Source organism: Ziziphus jujuba, chromosome 7 (genome assembly GCF_031755915.1).
Source record: "Ziziphus jujuba cultivar Dongzao chromosome 7, ASM3175591v1".
NCBI lineage: Eukaryota > Viridiplantae > Streptophyta > Magnoliopsida > Rosales > Rhamnaceae > Ziziphus > Ziziphus jujuba.
In genome coordinates, this window is record NC_083385.1 from 3,954,075 (window position 1) to 3,974,555 (window position 20,481).

General features: G+C 35.4%; 5 protein-coding genes across 6 annotated transcripts; 1 reads left to right on the top strand and 4 right to left on the bottom strand.

The window, feature by feature from the left end:
• Positions 1-244: 244 nt before the first annotated feature.
• Positions 245-3,728, bottom strand: LOC107405919 (uncharacterized). Its single transcript, XM_016013010.4, has 7 exons — positions 3,245-3,728; positions 2,987-3,109; positions 2,676-2,887; positions 2,270-2,413; positions 1,622-1,839; positions 834-1,092; positions 245-746 (listed from the first exon to the last, which is right to left on the bottom strand). The coding sequence occupies exons 1-7, from the start codon at positions 3,318-3,320 to the stop codon at positions 621-623; spliced, it is 1,158 nt and encodes a 385-aa protein (XP_015868496.3). The 5' UTR covers positions 3,321-3,728; the 3' UTR covers positions 245-620.
• A 361-nt stretch (positions 3,729-4,089) lies between these two features.
• Positions 4,090-7,404, bottom strand: LOC107407225 (uncharacterized). Its single transcript, XM_016014481.4, has 8 exons — positions 7,011-7,404; positions 6,557-6,661; positions 6,149-6,296; positions 5,608-5,697; positions 5,141-5,195; positions 4,867-4,989; positions 4,426-4,482; positions 4,090-4,323 (listed from the first exon to the last, which is right to left on the bottom strand). The coding sequence occupies exons 1-8, from the start codon at positions 7,193-7,195 to the stop codon at positions 4,199-4,201; spliced, it is 888 nt and encodes a 295-aa protein (XP_015869967.1). The 5' UTR covers positions 7,196-7,404; the 3' UTR covers positions 4,090-4,198.
• Positions 7,405-9,120: 1,716 nt separating this feature from the next.
• On the bottom strand, positions 9,121-12,408 carry LOC107407224 (arginase 1, mitochondrial). Of its 2 annotated transcripts, none has more exons than XM_016014478.4 (7): positions 12,040-12,402; positions 11,733-11,928; positions 11,462-11,621; positions 11,234-11,367; positions 10,653-10,862; positions 10,035-10,145; positions 9,121-9,652 (listed from the first exon to the last, which is right to left on the bottom strand). In XM_016014478.4, the coding sequence occupies exons 2-7, from the start codon at positions 11,871-11,873 to the stop codon at positions 9,392-9,394; spliced, it is 1,017 nt and encodes a 338-aa protein (XP_015869964.1). In that variant the 5' UTR covers positions 11,874-11,928; positions 12,040-12,402; the 3' UTR covers positions 9,121-9,391. The 2 variants fall into 2 exon arrangements, with proteins under 2 accessions (XP_015869964.1, XP_060674743.1); XM_060818760.1 differs by having other exon boundaries at positions 9,574-9,866; positions 12,040-12,408.
• A 439-nt stretch (positions 12,409-12,847) lies between these two features.
• Positions 12,848-16,271, top strand: LOC107407556 (uncharacterized). The gene is made up of 3 exons (XM_016014849.4): positions 12,848-14,531; positions 15,038-15,227; positions 15,818-16,271. Exons 1-3 carry the CDS (start codon positions 12,930-12,932, stop codon positions 15,943-15,945), a joined length of 1,920 nt encoding a protein of 639 aa, XP_015870335.3. The 5' UTR covers positions 12,848-12,929; the 3' UTR covers positions 15,946-16,271.
• Positions 16,272-16,517: 246 nt separating this feature from the next.
• Positions 16,518-19,616, bottom strand: LOC107407557 (uncharacterized; the record flags this gene model as incomplete). Its single annotated transcript, XM_048478464.2, is given in 3 exon segments — positions 16,518-17,707; positions 18,491-18,677; positions 19,457-19,616. Coding segments are annotated over 3 exon segments (813 nt in total), but the record flags the coding sequence as incomplete, so codon positions are not given.
• Positions 19,617-20,481: the final 865 nt, after the last annotated feature.

Here is a 20,481-nt window from a genome sequence, read left to right on the forward strand (position 1 = left end):
TAATAAGGTTTCACGGCAATATATGTAAGTCTGGAAGACGTTAGTGTTGTACTGTTACTTGTCAATTCCATCGAGATTTATAAGTGCTGGAGGTCGAAACGAAACAAGGTGGTCACCTTGCAATAGAACTTTTCAAAATCATTGTGTTCTATGAGTGAGAACAAGATAAACCTTCAGCAATTTTTACGAGTGAAAACAAGACAAACCTTTAGCAATTTTTACCTTTACCATTACACCGTAGTAGTAAAGGAATCATAAAATTGCAATTTCGCATCAGTATATTCCAATTTAACGAATCCCACTCCCAAAAGAAAACTCAGGTCCAAGTTATTACACATAAAAAACACAGAAAAAAAATAATAATAAAAAGAATTTAAGAATGGTTTTCCACGCTGTTGGTAACAAAATTGCAGTAGCGTCCATTGCTCACTATCCCCTTTTCGCTTATAAAAATCTATTCAGGTATATGAAATCTGTAGCAAGGTGTGAAAGGACAACTTCCAGAGTTAGCCCAGGTAGCTAGCAGGCACAATCAGATATTTAATGTCAATTTATACTTCCGTTTTTTCATAATCAATGGAATTAAACCAGCTGCTTGAAACCAAAACAAATGCAGTTGTTCAAAAGTCGTACTTTGTTCTTCCACTCATTAAGATGAGGCACAACATATCTGAAATGTCAGAAGAACTGAAGAAGTTCCAAGACTCTAGCATCAGACGTTTCCTGGAACCTTTAAAATGAACAACCTGTATCCAGGACATAGTAGAGCATGTGAGAGTTATTGCATATAACTAACATTTTTAGTCTAAGATCTTTCTATATCAACAGCATACCTTAACATCCAAAGGAATGCCATGAAATTGACCTGCACCTTCCGGTGGTGTCCAGTTATATACAGCACAGGGTAAAAACAATACAGAAGCACCACCAACATCTTCCAGAAATGCCTGTGCTTTAGAAAATCTCCTTGCATCAAAAGAAGGATTTGACCTCACAACCCACGCAAGAGCTAACTGGTCCCCAAGCATTCGTGAAGCACTCATGTACTTTGATCTATATACGTTAAGTACTTTTTGTAAGAAAATCTTTGCCCTGCATCCAATTAGCATATTAATTTCTTCTGGACACTAATAAGAGATTACAAAGATAAAAACAAATTGAGGAAAAACAAGGAGAATCACAGAGTTCTTCAATGGAGAGCAGAAAAGTAGATAGAGAAAGAAGTGAAAATCATTAAAAATTACAAAGAAATCAGAGGAAATGATAAAAGAGTATGGAGCTGGTGCCAATATTAGACGTTAAAGATGAGCCATCTATATGAATTGCTACTGCCCCCTCCAATTTTCTCCTGTTTCTTTTCTGTGTTTTCTTTACTATATTTACTTTGTTCGTGTACGGGCCGAGGGGGAGAATCGGGGGTTCCACTATGAACGATAATTTAAAGCATGCCAGATAATGCAATGAGCCATATAAGCTCATGAAGGTTGATTTGAGTTTCAGGTTATGGATAATCAACACCAAAGAATTGAAACACTTAAAAATCTTCTATTTACTTTTCCCGTTCAACTGCAATCAATTTGAATATATAGGAGAAGCAAACCAGGTTTTGCAGTTTATGCACCTTAAAAGACCATCGTGGGTGCCCCTCACTGCTATAAATCCTGAATTTAAAGGTTGTTCCTTGTTGTTTCTGAAGGTGAGAGCCAGATGAAAATTTGGAAAATCACGGAATATGTGTCCTAGATCTCCAACCACTGCCATATCAGAATCAGTGAAGATGTAATGATGTGCTGGCCCCTGCCTCTGAGAAAGTTCCTTGATCCTTGTTTCCAAGAAGGCCTGAATTACATAGGATTATTCCAACATTTAAAAATATGGAGCTTTTACATAACACAACAATGCTACACTCCTTTTGACTCATAAAGCCTTGTGTGAAAAGGTACGTAAGTGATGTTCTAATAATGATAAAGCCATAGTCAAATCATAGGCTATAAATTAAACTTGACAACGACCTTGAGCATCCCAACCCTTGATGAGGAAAAGTCATATTCTATCAATATGCTACAAAAGCATTTCAAATAAAGGCTATACAATACATTTTAATGTTTAAATGACAAAACAAACGACAATTGAGACAGAAACATACACCAGTTAATCACAGGAAACATACTAGTGTTGAAGTTGGTCATTCAAGCATATGTAATAAACTGAAAAACATGCCATTGATCAACATAAATGCTCTACCTATATTAAAGCAATGTGCTCTTACAATGTAAGACCTGATTCTTTGAAGCATCAACTTGTCTCTCGAATATTCACCTTGGATTGGATGTACAGTGACCCTATTTCTATGCACCGCAAGATCAGATGCTGGATCTGTAAGAATGATTATATTGCTCCGGGGCATTGACACCTGCAAATATCACACGTGATTTTAGGAAATTTGCAAGACACATAGCTCCAAAGAACCAATTTCTTTTATCATTATTCAAAACCTTAAGTCATTTCACAAGCGTCAAACTACCTAACCTAGAACCGTTTCAGTAAAAATTTACAACGTTAAGCAGAAAACACAAAGAATGTTAAAAAAATATTCAAACTTTTTTGAGTTTCTAAATTTTTAATTTTTCTCACGAATATTTGAAACCATATTGTTGACAATGCGTAGACAGTACCTGAGTGAAGCTAATGAAAGCATTCAAAATGGCCATAGACTTCTCCTCCTTATTATATGATACATTCCCAACAGTGAACAAGCTTAATGGTTTATCTGCACGCCCACCAAGGGAGGTATTATAAATGGTGAAGACAGTGACCAATGCAATGTTATCTCCAGCGCTGGATGCACCATAGGCTGAGAAATGGGTCTTGTTGAGAGCTCTAGTTCCTGCAGAAGCGGAAAATATGAGATACAGCTAACAAACTGAAACTACTACAACTACTAATAACAAATATATATATATATATATATATCTATTTGAATAACCTTGGCATTGCAATCGATTGGGCAAGCCTTGACCAGCAGCAGGGCCAAGAACCAAATGATCAGACTTTTTGCTCTGCTTCTTGTGTATAGTTTCGACTGCTGCTTTCTGATGCAATTCCATAACTAAAATTCACAGCAAATATCAGCTTAAGCATCTAACTAAGCCCAGAAAAGAAAGATATTGAAGGAAAAGGGCAAAAAATTAAAAAAATAAAATAAAGGGGAATATAGTCGAAGAAGGAAAAAGGGAACAAGTACCAGAGAAAAAATGAGGAAAGAAGAAAAGGAGAGGAAGAAAGATGAGGAAACGACGCCATCCAGTGCAGACTCTCATCGCCGTAGCCAAAGCATGTAAGAAGACCAGCGGCTGTTTTAAAATCAATGCGGGTTTGTTGTCCTTCACTCTTGCTCCCAAATTGATTACAGCACAAAAACGGCGTAGCCAAACGCAGCGTCTGCGTCGCAGTGGAGCTGCCTGAGGCCCGATGTGTGGTCTTTGGCGGGTCTTGCCGGAGAGTTCTGAGTGGAAAAGACAGACAGATCACTCACAGTTCCGAATCAAATCCAACGAGGGCTTATGAAAACCACAAGTCCTCTCTCTCTCTCTCTCTCTCTCTCTCTCAATTCAATTCGACCTCCCGATTACTAAACTACAACGCTCCGAATGCTGTTAATAGTTCAACCACAATGGATTCTTATTTCGTTCTTATTCGTCCCCAATTCGAGTTTTTTTTTTTTTTTTTTTTTTTTTCCTTCTAAGGATTAAAAGGTTTCATTAAAAAAAAAAAAAAAAAAAAGATTTAGAAGGTACCATAAATAAATGTGATCAAATTATTAAATTAACCACGTTTTACAACATCAAAGTCACAGATAGGATAAATCGGTATATACAAATTATTCGTCCCTTTTTTTTTTTTTTTTTTTTTCGTTTTACATATTTCTCTATTTTTGTTTTATCTTATATTATTATTATTATTTATGGGCAAGAGAGGTAATTTATACATACTGTTTTTTCTTTTTCTTTTTCTATATCAAATTCAATGGTAGTTGGTTATTCTCATCCTATATAAAATTTACATGTATGAACGTTAGGCTATAAAGACTTAAAATAAAACAAAATATATAAATATAATATAATATTATACAAATTCAATTTCTATTGATAAGTAAATTGGTTAATTCAGATTTAACATGACAAATGGAATTAATGGATCAAAAAGGAACAGGTTGTCTGCCGGGCCATGATTCTATCTTCTCAAAGTAGCTGACGGGAACAACACCATCAAAACCTTCAGTCAATATCACCTTGTTGTCTGAAATGTACAACTTCATCCCCTCTGTAATTAAAATTCACAATCACACACAAACAATAATGAGTGAGTCATTTCCCTATTTTGAGAAATTTGGGCTTGAAGCCCCAAGACTTCGCAAAACTATACCTTCCAAAGCTTTTTTGACATTGAGAAAGATCAAAACATTAACGTCTCGTCGCATTCCTGAAAATGAAAACAAACTCAACCATCAAAACAAGCTGGATCATGTAATGTTTGTCCGTGGATTTAAATGAATAGCTCTACTGTTTGCATATCTTCAATGGACTGTAATGTCGTTCAAACATAAAGAAACAGGAATTCTCTTATCCCACAAATTACTATATAGTTAATCATCAACACAGATAACAATCTACTCATTGCGTGATTTGTTTATACTCTCTCCATGGTTTCATCTCACAGCCATTGTAATCATTTACAAAGCATCCGGAGGTGGCAGGTATAATATGTATATAAATAATGGACACTGAAACAACTAACGATGATTAACCAGGAGGAAGTCATATAGAAAACTTTTACATGCATATTAAGGATCATCAAATATATTACCACTGATCACTTCCCCATCTGCTGGCAAGCCACATGAGAAGTGGACGTGCAGTCTTTCCATGCGTTTTAGACCAGACCCTAATATGGATTCCAAATTCTTCCTATAGGTACCATGTACACACACTGCAGGGCAAGAAAAAAGTGAAACAGTGAAATACAATTACAACAAAAATATATACATCCACAGAATATAGTGAATGATCTTCTCCCTAGAGGGAATAGGTGTGATCTAAGTCTACAGAGGTGGAACATTTAAACCAAATTAAAAAAGGACCTGGAACTTCTTCAGCGGAGAGTATTGGCTTTAATAGTCTTTCAGTTTCAACTGTCTGCCATTTATACATGAAAATTAAACATATAGTATTCGTGGAAATAACAGAGTGTGAAGCTCAATTCAACAGTGCAAATCAAAACAAGTTGGGAAAAAAATTCTTCACATTGTAGTTTATAAATTACATAACTAAGCAACAAAAAAGTTGAGCACAATAATAAGTTCAAGGATGGTTCCAGTAGCAGTGATTCATGAGGGAGAACAATCTGAAGAGTAATTAAAAGAGGCAGCAAAAGGTAATGCTTTAGAAATTCAACAATCAATAAAATGATTGTATAAATGCCATCTCGATGAAATCAACTAACGTTTTAAAGCTTCTTTTTTTTCTTTTTTTTTTTCTTTTTTTTTCAAATAAAAAATAAAAGATAAAAAAGAAGACATAAAGATACAAGAAACAGGAGAATTATCACCTTTATTGTGTGCCCTTGGTTTGCACGTATCAAAAGCTCTCCATTTTCTTCCAGAAGGCTAAAGCGCTGCTTATTATCCTTCCTGACAGCCTAAAAATATGCACTAAATAATTAATCATCTGACTTGATACAGTGTGATTACATTAAAATGTATGCTAGAAACAGAAAAAAATTTTGCAGTGTGTATATTGACATGCTAGAAGTCATAGCAGACAATGATATTAACCAGAAAGTGATACTATATTTATTACACATCATAACTACTGCAACCATAATGTTTCAAGCAACGCCAAGTAAGGGCAACCTAAGAAAATATAAGCTATAGGGGAAGAGGGACGACAAGAAAGCAGCAAAATGAGAAATGTAACAAAAAAGGTTCCTTAAAACTAAAAACAATGTGCCTGCAGTCCAAGCATGATAGAGGTGAGAATACTGCAAGACAGAATACAAGATCTTTAACGCTTAAAATGCTACAATACAAGAAGCTATTAGAAGTAAAGGGAGCCAAAAATCATATTCAAAAATAATTTCAATCACTGACCTCCCTAATGTCATCAATGGTATGTGATCTTAATGGGATATTAGCAAATGTCTTCACATTTAGCTTCAACAGATCATCAACCTTCACATAACCATCATTCCGCACATTCAAATTCAATTCAGAAGCCATATGGCGCAAAATTCGAGTCCTGAAATTTTACAGAGATCAAAGAAGATTTAAAATTTAACAAAAATATGACTTCTTTTACAGTAACACTGAATTCAAAGGTTTTGCATCTAGGATTAGGAATTAGGATCACCAAAACCAACCAGAAGACCTCCAAGCCATTAAAAAAAAAAAAAAAAAAAAAAAAAAAAAAAAAAAAAAAAGGCTTCATCTTATCCGCTTCAAATTCATTACTGAAATCAAAATGAAGAACTAAAAAGAAGGAATAATTCTAGTGCTTACAATAATCTACCAAGTGCATCAATCTTATCTTTGCCACCGCCACCGCCACGGCCTCTCGATCTTTCTCTGTCATTTTTCATATCCAAGTCTCTTCCTCTGCCACCACTGACCAATTTTCCATAATTAGAGTATTAAATCTCCAATTTTCCTTCCCAAACGAAGATTTTTTTCTAAAGTATTCATGCGGGCACCAACAAATAGCGAGGAATAATAAAAATCCAAATAACTGGGTAATATGAGAAAATTATATTACCAAACTCAATATGCAAAATAACAATCCAAAAAAATAAGTTCAAAATTAAAAGCCATTGCTTGGTTCCCGGAGTAATGCACGAAATAAAATTAAACTTGCCCATCAAACAAACACCAATCCTCATTGCTTTTTCTTTCATTCCCATTCTCCTTTCTCAATTTTTGTCTAAAAAAATATATATGAAAAAAAAGCAATACCTACCTCCTACTTGAACGCGCAAAGGACGAAAAAGAAGAGCTACTGCTGCTAGTGCTGTTAGAGTTGTCCATGAAAACCAGAGCAGCGGAGGAAGCTCGAAGAGATGTTGGATACACGAAAACACGTGGAAGGAGAACACGGCAGTAGCACAGAGTTCGAATGTTGCTGGAGGTCACTGATGCCCACATGAATCGGCCTTTGTTTCCAATGGACGGTGACGACCCCGACGATTGATTTTCAATCAAAAATTTGTTGCCAGAACTGAATTAACCACTGCGGCATACACTGACTGAGCTTTCTTCTTCTTAGGCAAAGAAACCTATGAAATTATTATTAGTATATTTGGCTTCCAAAACTTGCTCCTGCACCTTTCTTATTATTATTTTTTTTTTTTGCAAATGAATATCGATTCTAATTCTATTATAAAAGATGTCAATAATTATTAATTTTTTTAAATAACAATTTACATTTATCATTTAAAATGGAACAATAATTTATAGAAAAATACTATTTTTGTCATTTATCACCAATTTATAAGAAATAGAATAGTGACTTGGGTTTAAAAAATTGTCATTTTTCTTTTTCTAAAATCAAATTAACAAAATAATCAACACTATCTAAAAATTAATTTTTAATAAAAAAAATAATGAATCACAGTGTATAAACAATTAATCGAATCACAATAATTCATTCTTCAAATTATTCTGTAACCAACTAAGCATCAAAAAGACTTGTAGAAAAAATTCCCATGGTCTAGCTCCTCAACCTGAAAAAACACACACATAAAAATCAGTACAAGTATATAGCAATTTAGGCATCATCAGCAAGCATGAAAAATCAGTATAAGAAGAGTTGTTCATATTGCAAGTATAACGGACTTGGAGCACCAAATTTTGGATATAAAGAAACATCAATAATATATAAGGCACTCCAATCGTAAAATCCACTCTTAATCTCAACATTCATCGACTCACATTTACAAAAACAGAGAAAGGACGTAATGTATTCTTAGTAGGGCAAATATGGTTATTTTAAACTGTTATTATCAAACTTAAAATTCTTATTGATAAAAGTTAATATGTTGACTTTTTTTTTTTTTTTTAAATATGTTTTCCATATTTTGTACTATGTATAAATATCATTTTGTATTTAGTGTTGTATTGTAATATAGTATTTGATTTTTGTACTTTTACATTATGATGTTATTTTCTTATTAGTGTTTATAATAGTAATAATAGATAATAAAACTATTAAAATACTGATAAAAACAAAATAATGGTTTTGTATTCATGTTATAACTATAACTATAATTTTTATGGTTTATAATATTTTTTCATGTTTGTATTCATGATATTTTAAAATACTATTACTTCGTGAGATGTTTGTTGACTAAATTATGTTTTACATACATTGTTAGTGACTATATGTTATAATTTGTTCAGTATTTTAATTAAAAGATCATTCTAAATTTTAAAGAATCATAATTTTACTTAATAAAATTTTTATAAAAATATCAACTTTTTTTTGGGAAGAAGGGAATGTGGCATCATGTGAAAGTTCATCGAAGCATGAAAAAATATATATGCAACTGCAATTCATATAAATGCTGAGGCCTATGCATACAAAACAACGAATATCATCTGTAATCATACTAAATTTGAGGGTCATCAAAAATTATCGATCGACTTTATTTACTACATAAAAATGTAATCCACGAAGCATATATATATATATATATATACATAATCCACCACAAAATTTCTGAAATGTTAGCATAATGGAAAATGTATTCATGGTGAGCTCTGAAAATGCACATCAAGTAATTTCTGGCAGACTCGGTTTTGGGACTTTCTGTAGCATACGTCCACGTTTTGCACAAATGGAGATTTTGGCTTCCCAAACACCAGATGGATAGAAAAGCTTGCCAATAGCCAGCTTCATCAGCAATGGATTCTTATATATGTTGCGAGCATGATTTTAACAGTGGTTATGAATATAAGCACGATTTTAAGAGTGGTTATGAATATCATAAGTCATAACGCAAGAAACCTGCTAAACCCGAGAAATATAATAAACATTTTCGTGTACTAGTAAAGATAAGAGACAAGATAGCTGAACATAAGAATATTTGTCTACTCTTTTGTTTAGGTAAAAGATGGAAGTACAATGACTTCTCAAATCGTGTAAACCAAATAGCAATTTAACAACATCATTGCCACACACTTTGTGTGAACAGAGACACATTACCGTGCTGGAATGCTACAGACTGTAGTTATCACATGTTTAATTAGAATGGTTCTACTTGAAAAATCTTTGCTATGAAGGAAGCATTCCTCTTCAAGTGGACATGTGTATCAGAGTCTAGAGCGAAGACACATGTTTTCTTACTTTGATATCTTTGCAGTCAATTCTCTCACCAACTTGGCGGCAACCATTGCCGTCATTCCATCAACAGTGTCACGCTGTGGGTTAAATTCAACCACATCTGCTGCAACCACATCACCTTGGAGGTTGTGGAGTATGTTGAGAACATCACGGAATGAGAGACCACCTGGCTCGATATGAGAAACTCCAGGAGCAAAGGCAGGATCAAGACAATCTACATCTATGGAGATATATACACCTTTCACACCTTCTCCTAGTTTCTGTCAAAGAAACATTATTAAGAGAGAGAGTTCTGAATATCTTTACTTATCAATGCAACTATAATATCCAATGTGAAACTTTTAAAAATCAAAATCCTATCCTAAATCCAAATAAACTTCATATTGAAAACTTTAACGCGAACACTCATATTTACTTCTCAGTTTCTCTTTCTGGGAACTTTTTGGCACGGTTAATATATATGGTTACTGGTATCTGCAAAATTTCCAACATATCATTACCAGGAAAATTTCTCCCACAGTATCGAAAAAAGGAAAAAACCACACTAATAAATACTCTTTCTACAACCTTTCAACATCAAATATATATACATCTATATGTGCATACAAGTATATACTTGAACAGAGAGAGAGAGAGAGAGACCAGGTTTTCTAGAAAGTGACGGTCTCTTGAAAAGGTTCGCATTTCATATTGCTCAACGCCAAATCTTTTGCCTTGTTCACGCCCTTCAGAGGTTATTGATCTAATTCCAACCTGAAAGTTAAGCCATACATATTCATTAGTTTAATTAGAACTAGCATGCTGGACAGAAACAGTAATCTTGCGAAGAGGAAAGCTCACAAGACAGATATTTTGAAAGTCACCCAGTGTGAGAACATGAACGAGATTAATATTCATAATATACAAGCTCGATATGCATAATGCCACCATTCTAACCTCATGATGTTGAATATAGGTCCTACTGATACTATTCATCATTGACATCTAGAAGCTAAAAACTTCTTCTGAGAAATCCCCAACATGCAGAATCCAGAAAAAGAATAAAAACAAAACAATAAATTGACCCCCCCCCCCCCCCTTCTCTCTCCTCCCTCTTTTATTTTATTGCTAAATTAGTCCAAATTTCCAGTAATTTCAAATGATATTGTCTATCTCTTAGCCCTGCCTCAGATATGTCAAACATTTTTATCAGCTAGGAATATTGTCCAAGTTTCTTGAGAATATAAGTTGTAGATAGCACATTCAAAGATGAAATTTTACCTGCAAAAGTCGGCGAGCATAACCACCCTCCATAATTCGAGCAAAAGATGATGCATGGGAATATTTATTTCCCTCAAAGGCATGATAGATATCAGGGTGGGCATCAAGATGAAGTATATCAATAGGTCCACCCAGCTTCTCAGATACAGCTCTTACAACAGGAAAAGAAATTGAATGGTCACCACCTAAAACTAACGGGCGTAGTGGCTCCTAAAAAGGCACAGATATCGTTAGGAGACTCATAAACCAAACCACAAGATATATCCAGCAATCAAAATTTCAGAAGACATAGCAAATTTTGAATCAACAAGGATATAATTTCTTTTGTTCTCCATTTAAAAAAACTAAAACATTATTAAACCAGAACAGGATTCATTTCCACTGGCTCTAAAAACTGAAGTGCATTCAATAAACTTTCTTTAGGGGAGAAAGTTCAATTCGAAAACAAATACCAAGAATCTGAATCTTCTAGGAATATCCAGCAAATAAATATAAAATTCTCTTTTTGAATTGGAAAAAAAATAAAAAATAAAAAATGCATATATACATATATACGGGTAAGGAAATGTTGATCAATTTACCTCCTCCATGACCAACTTGACAGACTCACTTATAACATTCATCAGCCTATCATCATCCACTCCACAATCTCGAATTTCTTGTACAGGAACATCACCAACATCAGTTAAAATTCGAGGGTCATTCAATTCTTTCCCTGCATTACCAAATAATACCAGTAATAAGCCAAAATATTGCAAGAACTTTGATCCAAGTCTACAGTAACATTACAAATTGATTAAAGGGTAAACCTTCTTCGGTAGCTGAGTTAGTGCTTCCACACCATATAGCCTCCCTAATGCGAGGAGGAGCAAAGGCAGGGCCTTGAAGAAACGACGAGTTATGTCCTAGAGGTACACCCAGAAGAGAAGCCGATGCTACAGCACCTCCTACGGCACGCACCAACTCTCCCTGTTTTTCATTTTTAACAAATTCTACAAATTTAAACCCAAAAACAAAAACAAATATAAAATTACATAGAGAACCCACAGAGCATATATATATATATATACATATATAGACCTTAAGCTTGGCTCTCTCGCGAATGAGAGTGAGAGAAGCATCGACCACGCGGTTCTGGCCCTTTTCTAACAAACCAGAAGCAACATTCGCAGCGTTTAGTTTCTGAAAGTAATGAATTCCTTTTCGCCCTATGTATGACATTCTCACCCCACCCCACTCCAGCCCTCGATTCGATTGCCACCACAATCCTCAATACCTTCAACAATTAATTTTTTTTTCTTCTTTTTATTAAATCCAAATAAAAATAAAATTCAAAGAAAAAACGAATATGGAATAAGAATACTAGAAAAGTGGAAGGCTTTCATACCCCTGAAGAAGGAAAGACAGAGAGGAAATTATGAGCAGTGAGCGAGTCGAAAGGGTGGTGTCTCGGACGAGTTAGTGAGGGTGGTTGGGACCTATAAAACGAGAGCGTTTAAGAAGGAATAGGAACAGCAGCAGCCCATGCCATGCAGCTGTCTTCTTCTTCTACTGTGCTGATACAAACGCTTATCTATCGGATTGCATTAATAAATACAAATGCTTCTTTTGCGAACGAATAATAATAATAATTGTAGGTGCCTTTTTTGTTGTTTTCATGGAATGATATTGGGCAGTGGAACAGCCGTGCTAAACTCTGTTCTGGTGGCACAGGTGGCGCGCTCTCTGTCTAAAATGGAAGTGCCCCATTGGAAAAACCGTACAGACGAGATGAGGGGATTAGTGAACGATAATCATGATTTAATCCTGTTTTGCTGACTCACTTACCAAAATATCAACACATTATCACTAATCCAAACATGTCACCCTACCTAGAGTAGAAAGTGGAAACTGACTCACGCGCTTCGATCTGTGTGCTTTTTTTTTGTTTTTCTGGTCCCTCTCATCTAAGGATTACTGTTAAATTGCGCCATCGGCTACATCACGCACTACTATGCAAAACCACAGGCTGCAGAATTGAGCACCATTTTGGGCTCAATAATATTTGGGCTACCAGCATTAGATATTCTTGGGTTAGGCCGCTCTAGTTTGGGCTGGATCTAAATCAAATCTAATTCGGCCCAGACGAAATAACAAGTCCAATGGCTTGTACGACATGTCGGATTTTTAGTTCCTTTCTTTTCGTCAACTGAACTACCGAACCAAGAACAGTTTCTAGAACAAGCCCACCGAGCACGTTTTGATTCTTCAAAAAAGTACGAAAACAACGTTGCAAAGATGCCGCCTCTCTCTTCAAGCTTCTCTCTTCCTGTGAGCTCTCCGCGCTTCCACACTCTTCCGTGGTCCTCTCTGCTCCCAAACATCAGCACCGCCAGAAGAAGTTTGGTTCTTGCCATGGCGTTTTCTTCCTCTGCTTCATCACCCTCTCCTTCCATGACCAACCCCAAAGAGTATTCGCAGGACGAAGAGCTCTCGCAGGTCCTCAAGTACCACAACCAGACCAAGCACTCCTTCACCAGGTATGCCAGAGGTCCCCACGGCCTCGATTGGGCCAACCAGCCCAACCCATTTCGCAGGTACGTCTCTGCGCCTCTCGTCCCTCTCCAACACTTTCCCACTGAAAACCAGAAAGAAAATACGTCAACCATTGAAGCCCCTTTGTACTCTTCCATCTTCCTCTCTCTTCCTCCTCCAAAACCCATCTCTATCTCCACCATTTCTCAGTTTTTCTACGATTCTTTAGCTCTATCCGCATGGAAAACTGCTGGGTTTTCGACCTGGTCGCTCAGAGTGAATCCCAGCAGTGGTAATTTACACCCAACCGAGGGTTATATTGTTGCACCGCCAATCGAGTCGTTGTCAAGTTCCGGTTTCGTAGCGCATTATGCGCCGAAAGAGCATGGTTTGGAGATTAGAGCTGAAATACCATCTGGATTTTTCCCCAAATTCTTTCCCGAGAATTCGTTTCTCATCGGGTTGTCATCGATCTTCTGGCGTGAGGCTTGGAAGTACGGCGAGCGCGCATTTCGGTACTGCAATCACGACGTGGGTCATGCTATCGGCGCGGTTGCCATTGCCGCCGCGGCACTTGGTTGGGATGTGAAGCTTCTCGACGGTCTGGGTTATAAGGATTTAGAAAAGTTAATGGGACTCGAAATTTTTCCAAAATTTCAAATTCCGTCTCGACCTATTAAAGGGAGGATTCCCGAGATTGAATTCGAGCATCCCGATTGTGTTCTAGCAGTATTTCCTAATGGGGTGGGTAAATTTGATGTCGATTATAAAGAGTTGAGTTCTGCGATTTCGGAATTCTCGAAATTGGATTGGAAGGGAAAGCCAAATTTGCTTAGCAAAGAGCATGTTTGTTGGGATATAATATACAGAACAGCAGAGGTAGTTAAAAAACCAATGACGATAGGAAATGGGTTCTTAGTTGATCCATTTCAGAGTAGTGGGCTTTATAGTGAAGCTGCATATAAGGATTTTACAGTTCGGGAAATTGTTAGGAAAAGAAGAAGCGCAGTTGATATGGATGGAGTTACTGTTATGCAGAGAGATACTTTCTATCAGATCCTCTTACATTGTCTCCCTTCGAGTTCTCGAAATAGAGGGAAGCAAAAGAGGCAATTGACATTGCCGTTTCGGGCTCTTCCATGGGATGCTGAGGTGCATGCTGTTTTATTTGTTCATAGAGTGGTAGGTTTGCCACAGGGTTTATATTTTTTGGTGAGAAATGAAGACCATTTTGGTGACCTCAAGAAAGCTATGAGGTCTGGTTTTAAGTGGACGAAGCCTGAGGGTTGCCCTGATGGGCTCCCTTTGTATGAACTGGAAAGAACTGATTGTAGGCTTATAGCTGAAAAGCTCTCATGCCTTCAGGTCTGCATTTATTCTTTTCAATTTTCAATTTCATATTAGTTCTGCTGCTTTGAAAACTTGGTAGCATGTGACATACCATACATGCGTGACTTGCTTCGTTGATGTAAGGTTCACAAGAACTAAAAACATGAATATCTCGGATGTAGAATCTCTAATGAATTAATGGGTTGTGATTTTGTACTTTTGCAGTCGAAAGCACTGAACTATATTTTCAAACTCTTCCTATAAGATGTTCAGTACTCCGATTTTATGCTTTCAACCAATATAAATCAGTCGGCCTTTTTTTTTTACCTCCAAAATATAGATCTGTGAGATTATTACCTAATAATGTTCAAATTACGTCAAATCCAAATTCTTAGTTGTTCCAGAGTTCAAATTCCCATTTTACACTATATTTTGAAGAATAATAATATTGTTTCTTACTAACACAGAAGTGACAGATAGTGTTTAGCTGAAAATATAATTTGAACTCTTTGCTAAGACATTGCATTTACACCTACATGCAGGAAATTGCCAGCCATGGTTGCTTCAGTCTTGGTATGGTGGCTCATTTTGAGCCTACTTTGCGTGAGAAGAGTGTGTGGATGTATCCTCGATTGTTTTGGGAGACTGGAGTTCTGGGGCAGGTATTGTACCTTGAAGCACATGCTGTTGGCATCTCTGCTACAGGAATTGGTTGCTACTTTGATGATCATGGTATGATTCCATTCCTCACCTTCTCTATAATTGTTGAGCCCCGACCTGCTTTTTTAGTATGCTAGAGAGTGTCAGCATAAGTAAATGGCTGTTATTTTTCTGTGAAGTTGAAGCTATAATCACCTTTTACAAATCAAATGATAGTTACTAAATCTAGTGAACGCTACATCACCTTTTACTAATCCAATGATGGTTACTAGATCTAATGAACACTTAGAAATGGTAGTGGGATGAGCTAGAGAAAGCTGCAACAAGAAAGTGAATACAAAGTGGATCAGTTTTACATGCGGAAAATAAACCATGATCTGTTACTTTGTCCTCTCCTATATGGTTAATTTCCAGGGTAAGTTTAAGAAAGATGGATTCAGAATTTGAAAATAATGAGCATTAGTAAGGAAATGAAGATGTTTTGCTATGGGTCTTATATGGTCTGAGTAACGTGAAAGATTGATTATATTTGAACCAAAATAACTTCAAATCTTTTATTGGAATTTCTCCCCTCATAAAAAGTAGGAGACTGAATATGAAGGAAATAATCTTGTACATCTTGGTAAGTTCTTACATGTTGTCGTATGGTTGTTGGTTTGCAGTGCATGAATTGCTTGGGTTAAAAGGCTCCAACTATCAGAGTCTATATCATTTCACTGTGGGAGGACCAGTCCTGGACAAGCGGATTATGAGCCTACCAGCATATCCGGGCCCTGGTATTGATGCATGATGGGGATTTTGTATGTATGCTTGGATTAACCTCCAAAATTTACTTGGTATAGATATGCTAGAAATTGCCTAATATTAACTAGTTGTTCTGATTCTTAATAATGACCCACCAAAAAAGCAAAACAGAGAGAGACGCATATTCCACTGTAAATTCTAGAAAATTCTATTCTGTCGCTCAAGTAAAAGTAATTTTTATGATGTAAAGTGTATATTTATCAATAGGCATAAAGTATTGACATTATGATGAATTTTGTGTAGGTGGTATAATGCAAAGAGTATATTTATATTTGTTTATTAATGTGAATATAATATAGACATTATGATGAATTTTGCGCAGGTAGTTGCCAACTCTCTCCTTATATGCTCTTGCTTTTCACATACCTTGTAAAATGTTTGGATTCTGCTTTGCTTAAAAGAAACTAATATTTCGAGTACTCTTAGCTGGGGGACTATACCACTATTAACATATAATCATAATCCAATAATGTTTGGAATGCTGTGGTCGAAAACCTTAAGCTGACAATAATCCTATCAAAAAAACAAGGAAAATAAAATAAAGAAACAAAAAAGCGGTTAAATTCTCAACAAAACATTGGTGCTATTTATTTATTGCGCTCCACTCGCTAGCATACCACAATTTGTAGGTACTTTCTACCCAAGGGCAAGAAACTCAGAAAGAATAAATAAAACCAATGCACTAAAATGCCTTCAAATTCCAGTCCGCGCTAAAACCCACGTCTAGCATAATGATTCTGATAATAATGTCCTCTTGCGGGGTTCAGTCTTCAGAGAGCGAGGAAAGCAGAGACGGATTCTCTTTTCTGTTGAGTAGTGGCACCATAAAATGACAGGCCCTTATTGAAACCCAGCAAAGCGGACAGTGGACACCAATGGCTAACACAACCCTTTCAAAAGACGCCAAGCAATATTGTACTTCTGAAAAATGTGCAGCAGACAAGACAGACGAGGCTGGCAATTGGAGCAGACTCATCCATGTGAGCTCAAAGTGAAACGAGTTCAGAGCATCAGAAAATCTGTAACATCAGCCTCCCATTTTCCATTTTTCTCTTCCAAGCGATGATAGTTATCAAGATCACGAGCCATTGGAGGGCATTGGGACCCTCCTTCACCAAAAAGTCACTGACTCACTTTCTCCATTGGGTTTCCAACTGGTGTAATGTTGCCCTTTCTCCCCGGTTCAGTCAGGTCCTGACCTATATATAGTATGCTATACCAATCACTTCTTAATGCTTCGAACAGATGTTATCGGCCAGAGACAACATCTGAAAGAGTTGTGTTACAAGAAATTGGGGAATCCATCTAGTTCAAAACTGAAGTGATTGCTTAACCCAAAAACATCATCCATTTAGTACTTGAATGAATCCAAGAAGAGACCAAGAGAAAGCCCAGCTTTCCAATAATTAAACATGGTTATTAACCTCCTAATCTTGTTTAATAAAGGAAGTGCCCTGTACATGAGAGCACCAATCCCCTCTACAACTACCACAGCCAAGGCAGCAGAGAGAATGTCCCAGTCGCCAGTTTGCCCAATAACAGTGGCAAATGCGGTTGCACAGTAAAATCCTGCTAAGAAAAACAGTAGTTTTACTGGAAGGCCTTTTCTTATCTCCTGGATTCTTGTTTCTAATTTGGTTAGAATAGCTTGGATGGCCCTGATTAATCTTGTTGTGCCATTAGTGCTATTTGGAGAAGGATCCAACCCACTGCTGTCTACACTGCTCCTAATAGACCAGGCCATCTTCCTGTACAAGTGAAAACAGTAACCATAGATTACAGAAAGAGACATGTTTCACTGAAAGCACCTTTTTTATTGGTTTTCCAAACACCAATCCAGATAATATATGCAAGATTCTCTCTGCAAATGCCAAATAACAATAAGGCTTCACCAGTATGGTCGACGATTCAACATGGTACCTCATCATATGACTATTTCCCCAATGAAAAAAAAAAAAAATTTGATTATAGCTGCCAAGAATCTTTTCTTTTCCTTTTATTTTTTTTTGGGCACAATTTTCAAAGGAAGTAGAAAGGAGCTAGGAAACATCTTTTTAATGGATAAATATGCAGGGCTATGCCAAACTTGTTGCTCCCACTTGAAACTTTTCTTATACATGTATGTTGATTTTGTTTTCCAATTACAACGAGTAGAAATGAGTAACATCAACATGGCTACACCTATTTAGATGTATCACATTCTAATATTACAAGTTAGGAATATAAAATGATGTGTTACACTCCAATATTTTAAGTTAGATATATAAAGTAAACGGATTTCAGCATAACTAATTTCAGCACTTTTCCTGAAATGACAGAAGTTTCTCTCATGAAGAAACATGGCCACAGGATCATTTGATGAAAATAAAGAAGAAAATTTCACTTAAACAGGTTGGTTTTATTTTTATGGAACCAAAAAAAAAAAAAAAAAAAAACCTTTTTTATTTGGACGTACAGAAAAATACCAAAATATGAAAATAACCATTATCAGTGTTTCAACCATTTTACATTAACATGTCTTACTGACTTACTTGAAACTGGTGGCCAATGCAGGCTGTGGTACATAGAAGAAACAGCACCGACAATGGTGTTTATGGCAAAAAGGACCAGTAGTTTTGTGAAAGCATGCTGCAAGGCCCAAAGCTGCAACTCCTGATCTGACACGGCTATGAGATGGAAGTTTATCAATTATTGGATAGTTACGTGATGCAATTCTAGCTGCCATTATCATGTATTAACCTGTAAGCAATAATTCAGAGGCTCTACAAATATGAGACCTTCTAAATATCTAAGAAAGATAGAGAAATATAAGAACTATTCTTCAATAATCATGATGATAGATACAAGAATACATCCTTCAAAAACAAGATTACATATAGTTTCTGCCTGCCCCAACCAAAGTACTAGTTAATTAAAAAAAATCAGAAAACTCAGCGAAACATTCACTAACGATAGTTTTAATATATATCTCATGAAATTTATTCTTCAATTCCATGGATATTTAATTTCACTTTTCATATGGGTTTTTTGTAAAATTCATAGGCTAATTACCACCGATATTTAGTCAACAAACTCTCCTACTCAGAAATGTTAATTTCAAGGAAACTCATAGTGCTAATCTTTTCTGGGTCTAATTCATTAAACTGAAACAGACACGTATACTAACATTCATAACAAACGGAAAATGGGTTTTGCAGATTATCTCACACTTAAATAGTACAGATAGTATAATGGAACGAATTGCACAATTAAGAAGTAAAAAAGACAGCTGATCATAGAAACATTGGAAACAATGTGTAGGTGAACACCATCCCCTGTTTTAAGGCTGAGGAATAACCATTAACCCAGTAGAGTTTCAATGTTTCCCCAAAAACTGGGGGCAAATAACAGTAGGAATGTTTGCCACTAAAGCGATTAATAAATGATAAACAACGTTCGATTGAAAACTACCAAAAATTACAGAAAACCCAGAAGAAATAGGAGAATTTTAATCTTACAGCGAGTAAATTGAGCAATTGTTTGTGCTTTCGTCCTGCCGTTCCCGCTCTTCTTCTTCTTCTTCTTCTTCTTCTTCTTCGGCTGTGGGGGTTCAAGCAATTGCCTTTTTCGTATCCTTTTCAGCTCCACGTTTTTTATTTCTACTTTATTTATTTTTAATTATTGTTTTTGTAGCTTTGAAGATTGTCTAGGGAGCGTTTTGGAGTTGCAGTGGGGATAGGAATATATCCATTTCGTTTTGGTTTAGAATTCACGAATTTTATTCTCTTCAAATCCATATAAATTCGTTGACCAAAAAAAAAAAAAAAAAGGACCCTTATTGTTTTTATGAAAAATTCGGGAAAAAAATTAAAGTTTTCTTTTTGCTAAATAAAACAAATTTAAAGTTTTAAGTATTACTAAATATTATAATTTCAAGAATTTTTTTTGAACAAATCAGCTCTTTTATAAATTATGGAAGCTAAACTATCCATTTTATTATAATTTTAAAAATTCGATGGTTCACAATTTAAAAGTTATACCTTTTTTTTTTTTTTTTGACTAACCATAAGATTATAAAAGCATTCTTTTATTTTAAAAAGCATTTTTCATATAATCCAAAAAAAAACAAAATAAGAGATATAATATTATGGGCCAATCGAAAACTTTAACGGTCATAATTAATTATGAATTTATGTTATATAACATCATATTTTTCTTTTAGTTTTATTTATTTTTTTACATGAAAACTCCATTTTTATTTTTTCTAATATTTATTGATAATAAAACTCCATTTTTATTACATTGTTAAAAAGAATATATTATATAAAATAAAACTGAAAATGATTATGCAAGAGACAAACAGACAAACAAAGTTATTATATTCCTCATGACATTTCCTAAAAGAAAGAAAGTAATTATGTTTTTGTTGTTTTTTGTTTTGCCGTGGAGAAAGTAATAATGGTTTTTTTTTTTTTTGGTAAATAAGTAATAATGGTTATTATGACTTCAAAGTGCATCTTTAATGAATTTCAAAATATATATA

What these genes read in the sequence shown, in the direction of transcription:
- LOC107407556 (XM_016014849.4), top strand. Translation starts at nt 12,930, where the DNA reads ATGCCGCCTCTCTCTTCAAGCTTCTCTCTTCCTGTGAGCTCTCCGCGC. An exon ending in AAAAGCTCTCATGCCTTCAG is followed by an intron (nt 14,532 to 15,037) that starts GTCTGCATTTAT and finishes ACCTACATGCAG; the next exon opens with GAAATTGCCAGCCATGGTTG. An exon ending in TTGCTACTTTGATGATCATG is followed by an intron (nt 15,228 to 15,817) that starts GTATGATTCCAT and finishes GTTGGTTTGCAG; the next exon opens with TGCATGAATTGCTTGGGTTA.
- LOC107407224 (XM_016014478.4), bottom strand. Translation starts at nt 11,873, where the DNA reads ATGTCATACATAGGGCGAAAAGGAATTCATTACTTTCAGAAACTAAAC. An exon ending in TAACTCAGCTACCGAAGAAG is followed by an intron (nt 11,368 to 11,461) that starts GTTTACCCTTTA and finishes TTGGTAATGCAG; the next exon opens with GGAAAGAATTGAATGACCCT. An exon ending in TCAAGTTGGTCATGGAGGAG is followed by an intron (nt 10,863 to 11,233) that starts GTAAATTGATCA and finishes GTGCCTTTTTAG; the next exon opens with GAGCCACTACGCCCGTTAGT.
- LOC107405919 (XM_016013010.4), bottom strand. Translation starts at nt 3,320, where the DNA reads ATGAGAGTCTGCACTGGATGGCGTCGTTTCCTCATCTTTCTTCCTCTC. An exon ending in CTTTCCTCATTTTTTCTCTG is followed by an intron (nt 3,110 to 3,244) that starts GTACTTGTTCCC and finishes TGTGAATTTTAG; the next exon opens with TTATGGAATTGCATCAGAAA. An exon ending in AAAGAATCAGGTCTTACATT is followed by an intron (nt 1,840 to 2,269) that starts GTAAGAGCACAT and finishes TATGTAATTCAG; the next exon opens with GCCTTCTTGGAAACAAGGAT.
- LOC107407225 (XM_016014481.4), bottom strand. Translation starts at nt 7,195, where the DNA reads ATGTGGGCATCAGTGACCTCCAGCAACATTCGAACTCTGTGCTACTGC. An exon ending in GATGCACTTGGTAGATTATT is followed by an intron (nt 6,297 to 6,556) that starts GTAAGCACTAGA and finishes GTAAAATTTCAG; the next exon opens with GACTCGAATTTTGCGCCATA. An exon ending in ACCAAGGGCACACAATAAAG is followed by an intron (nt 5,196 to 5,607) that starts GTGATAATTCTC and finishes TATAAATGGCAG; the next exon opens with ACAGTTGAAACTGAAAGACT.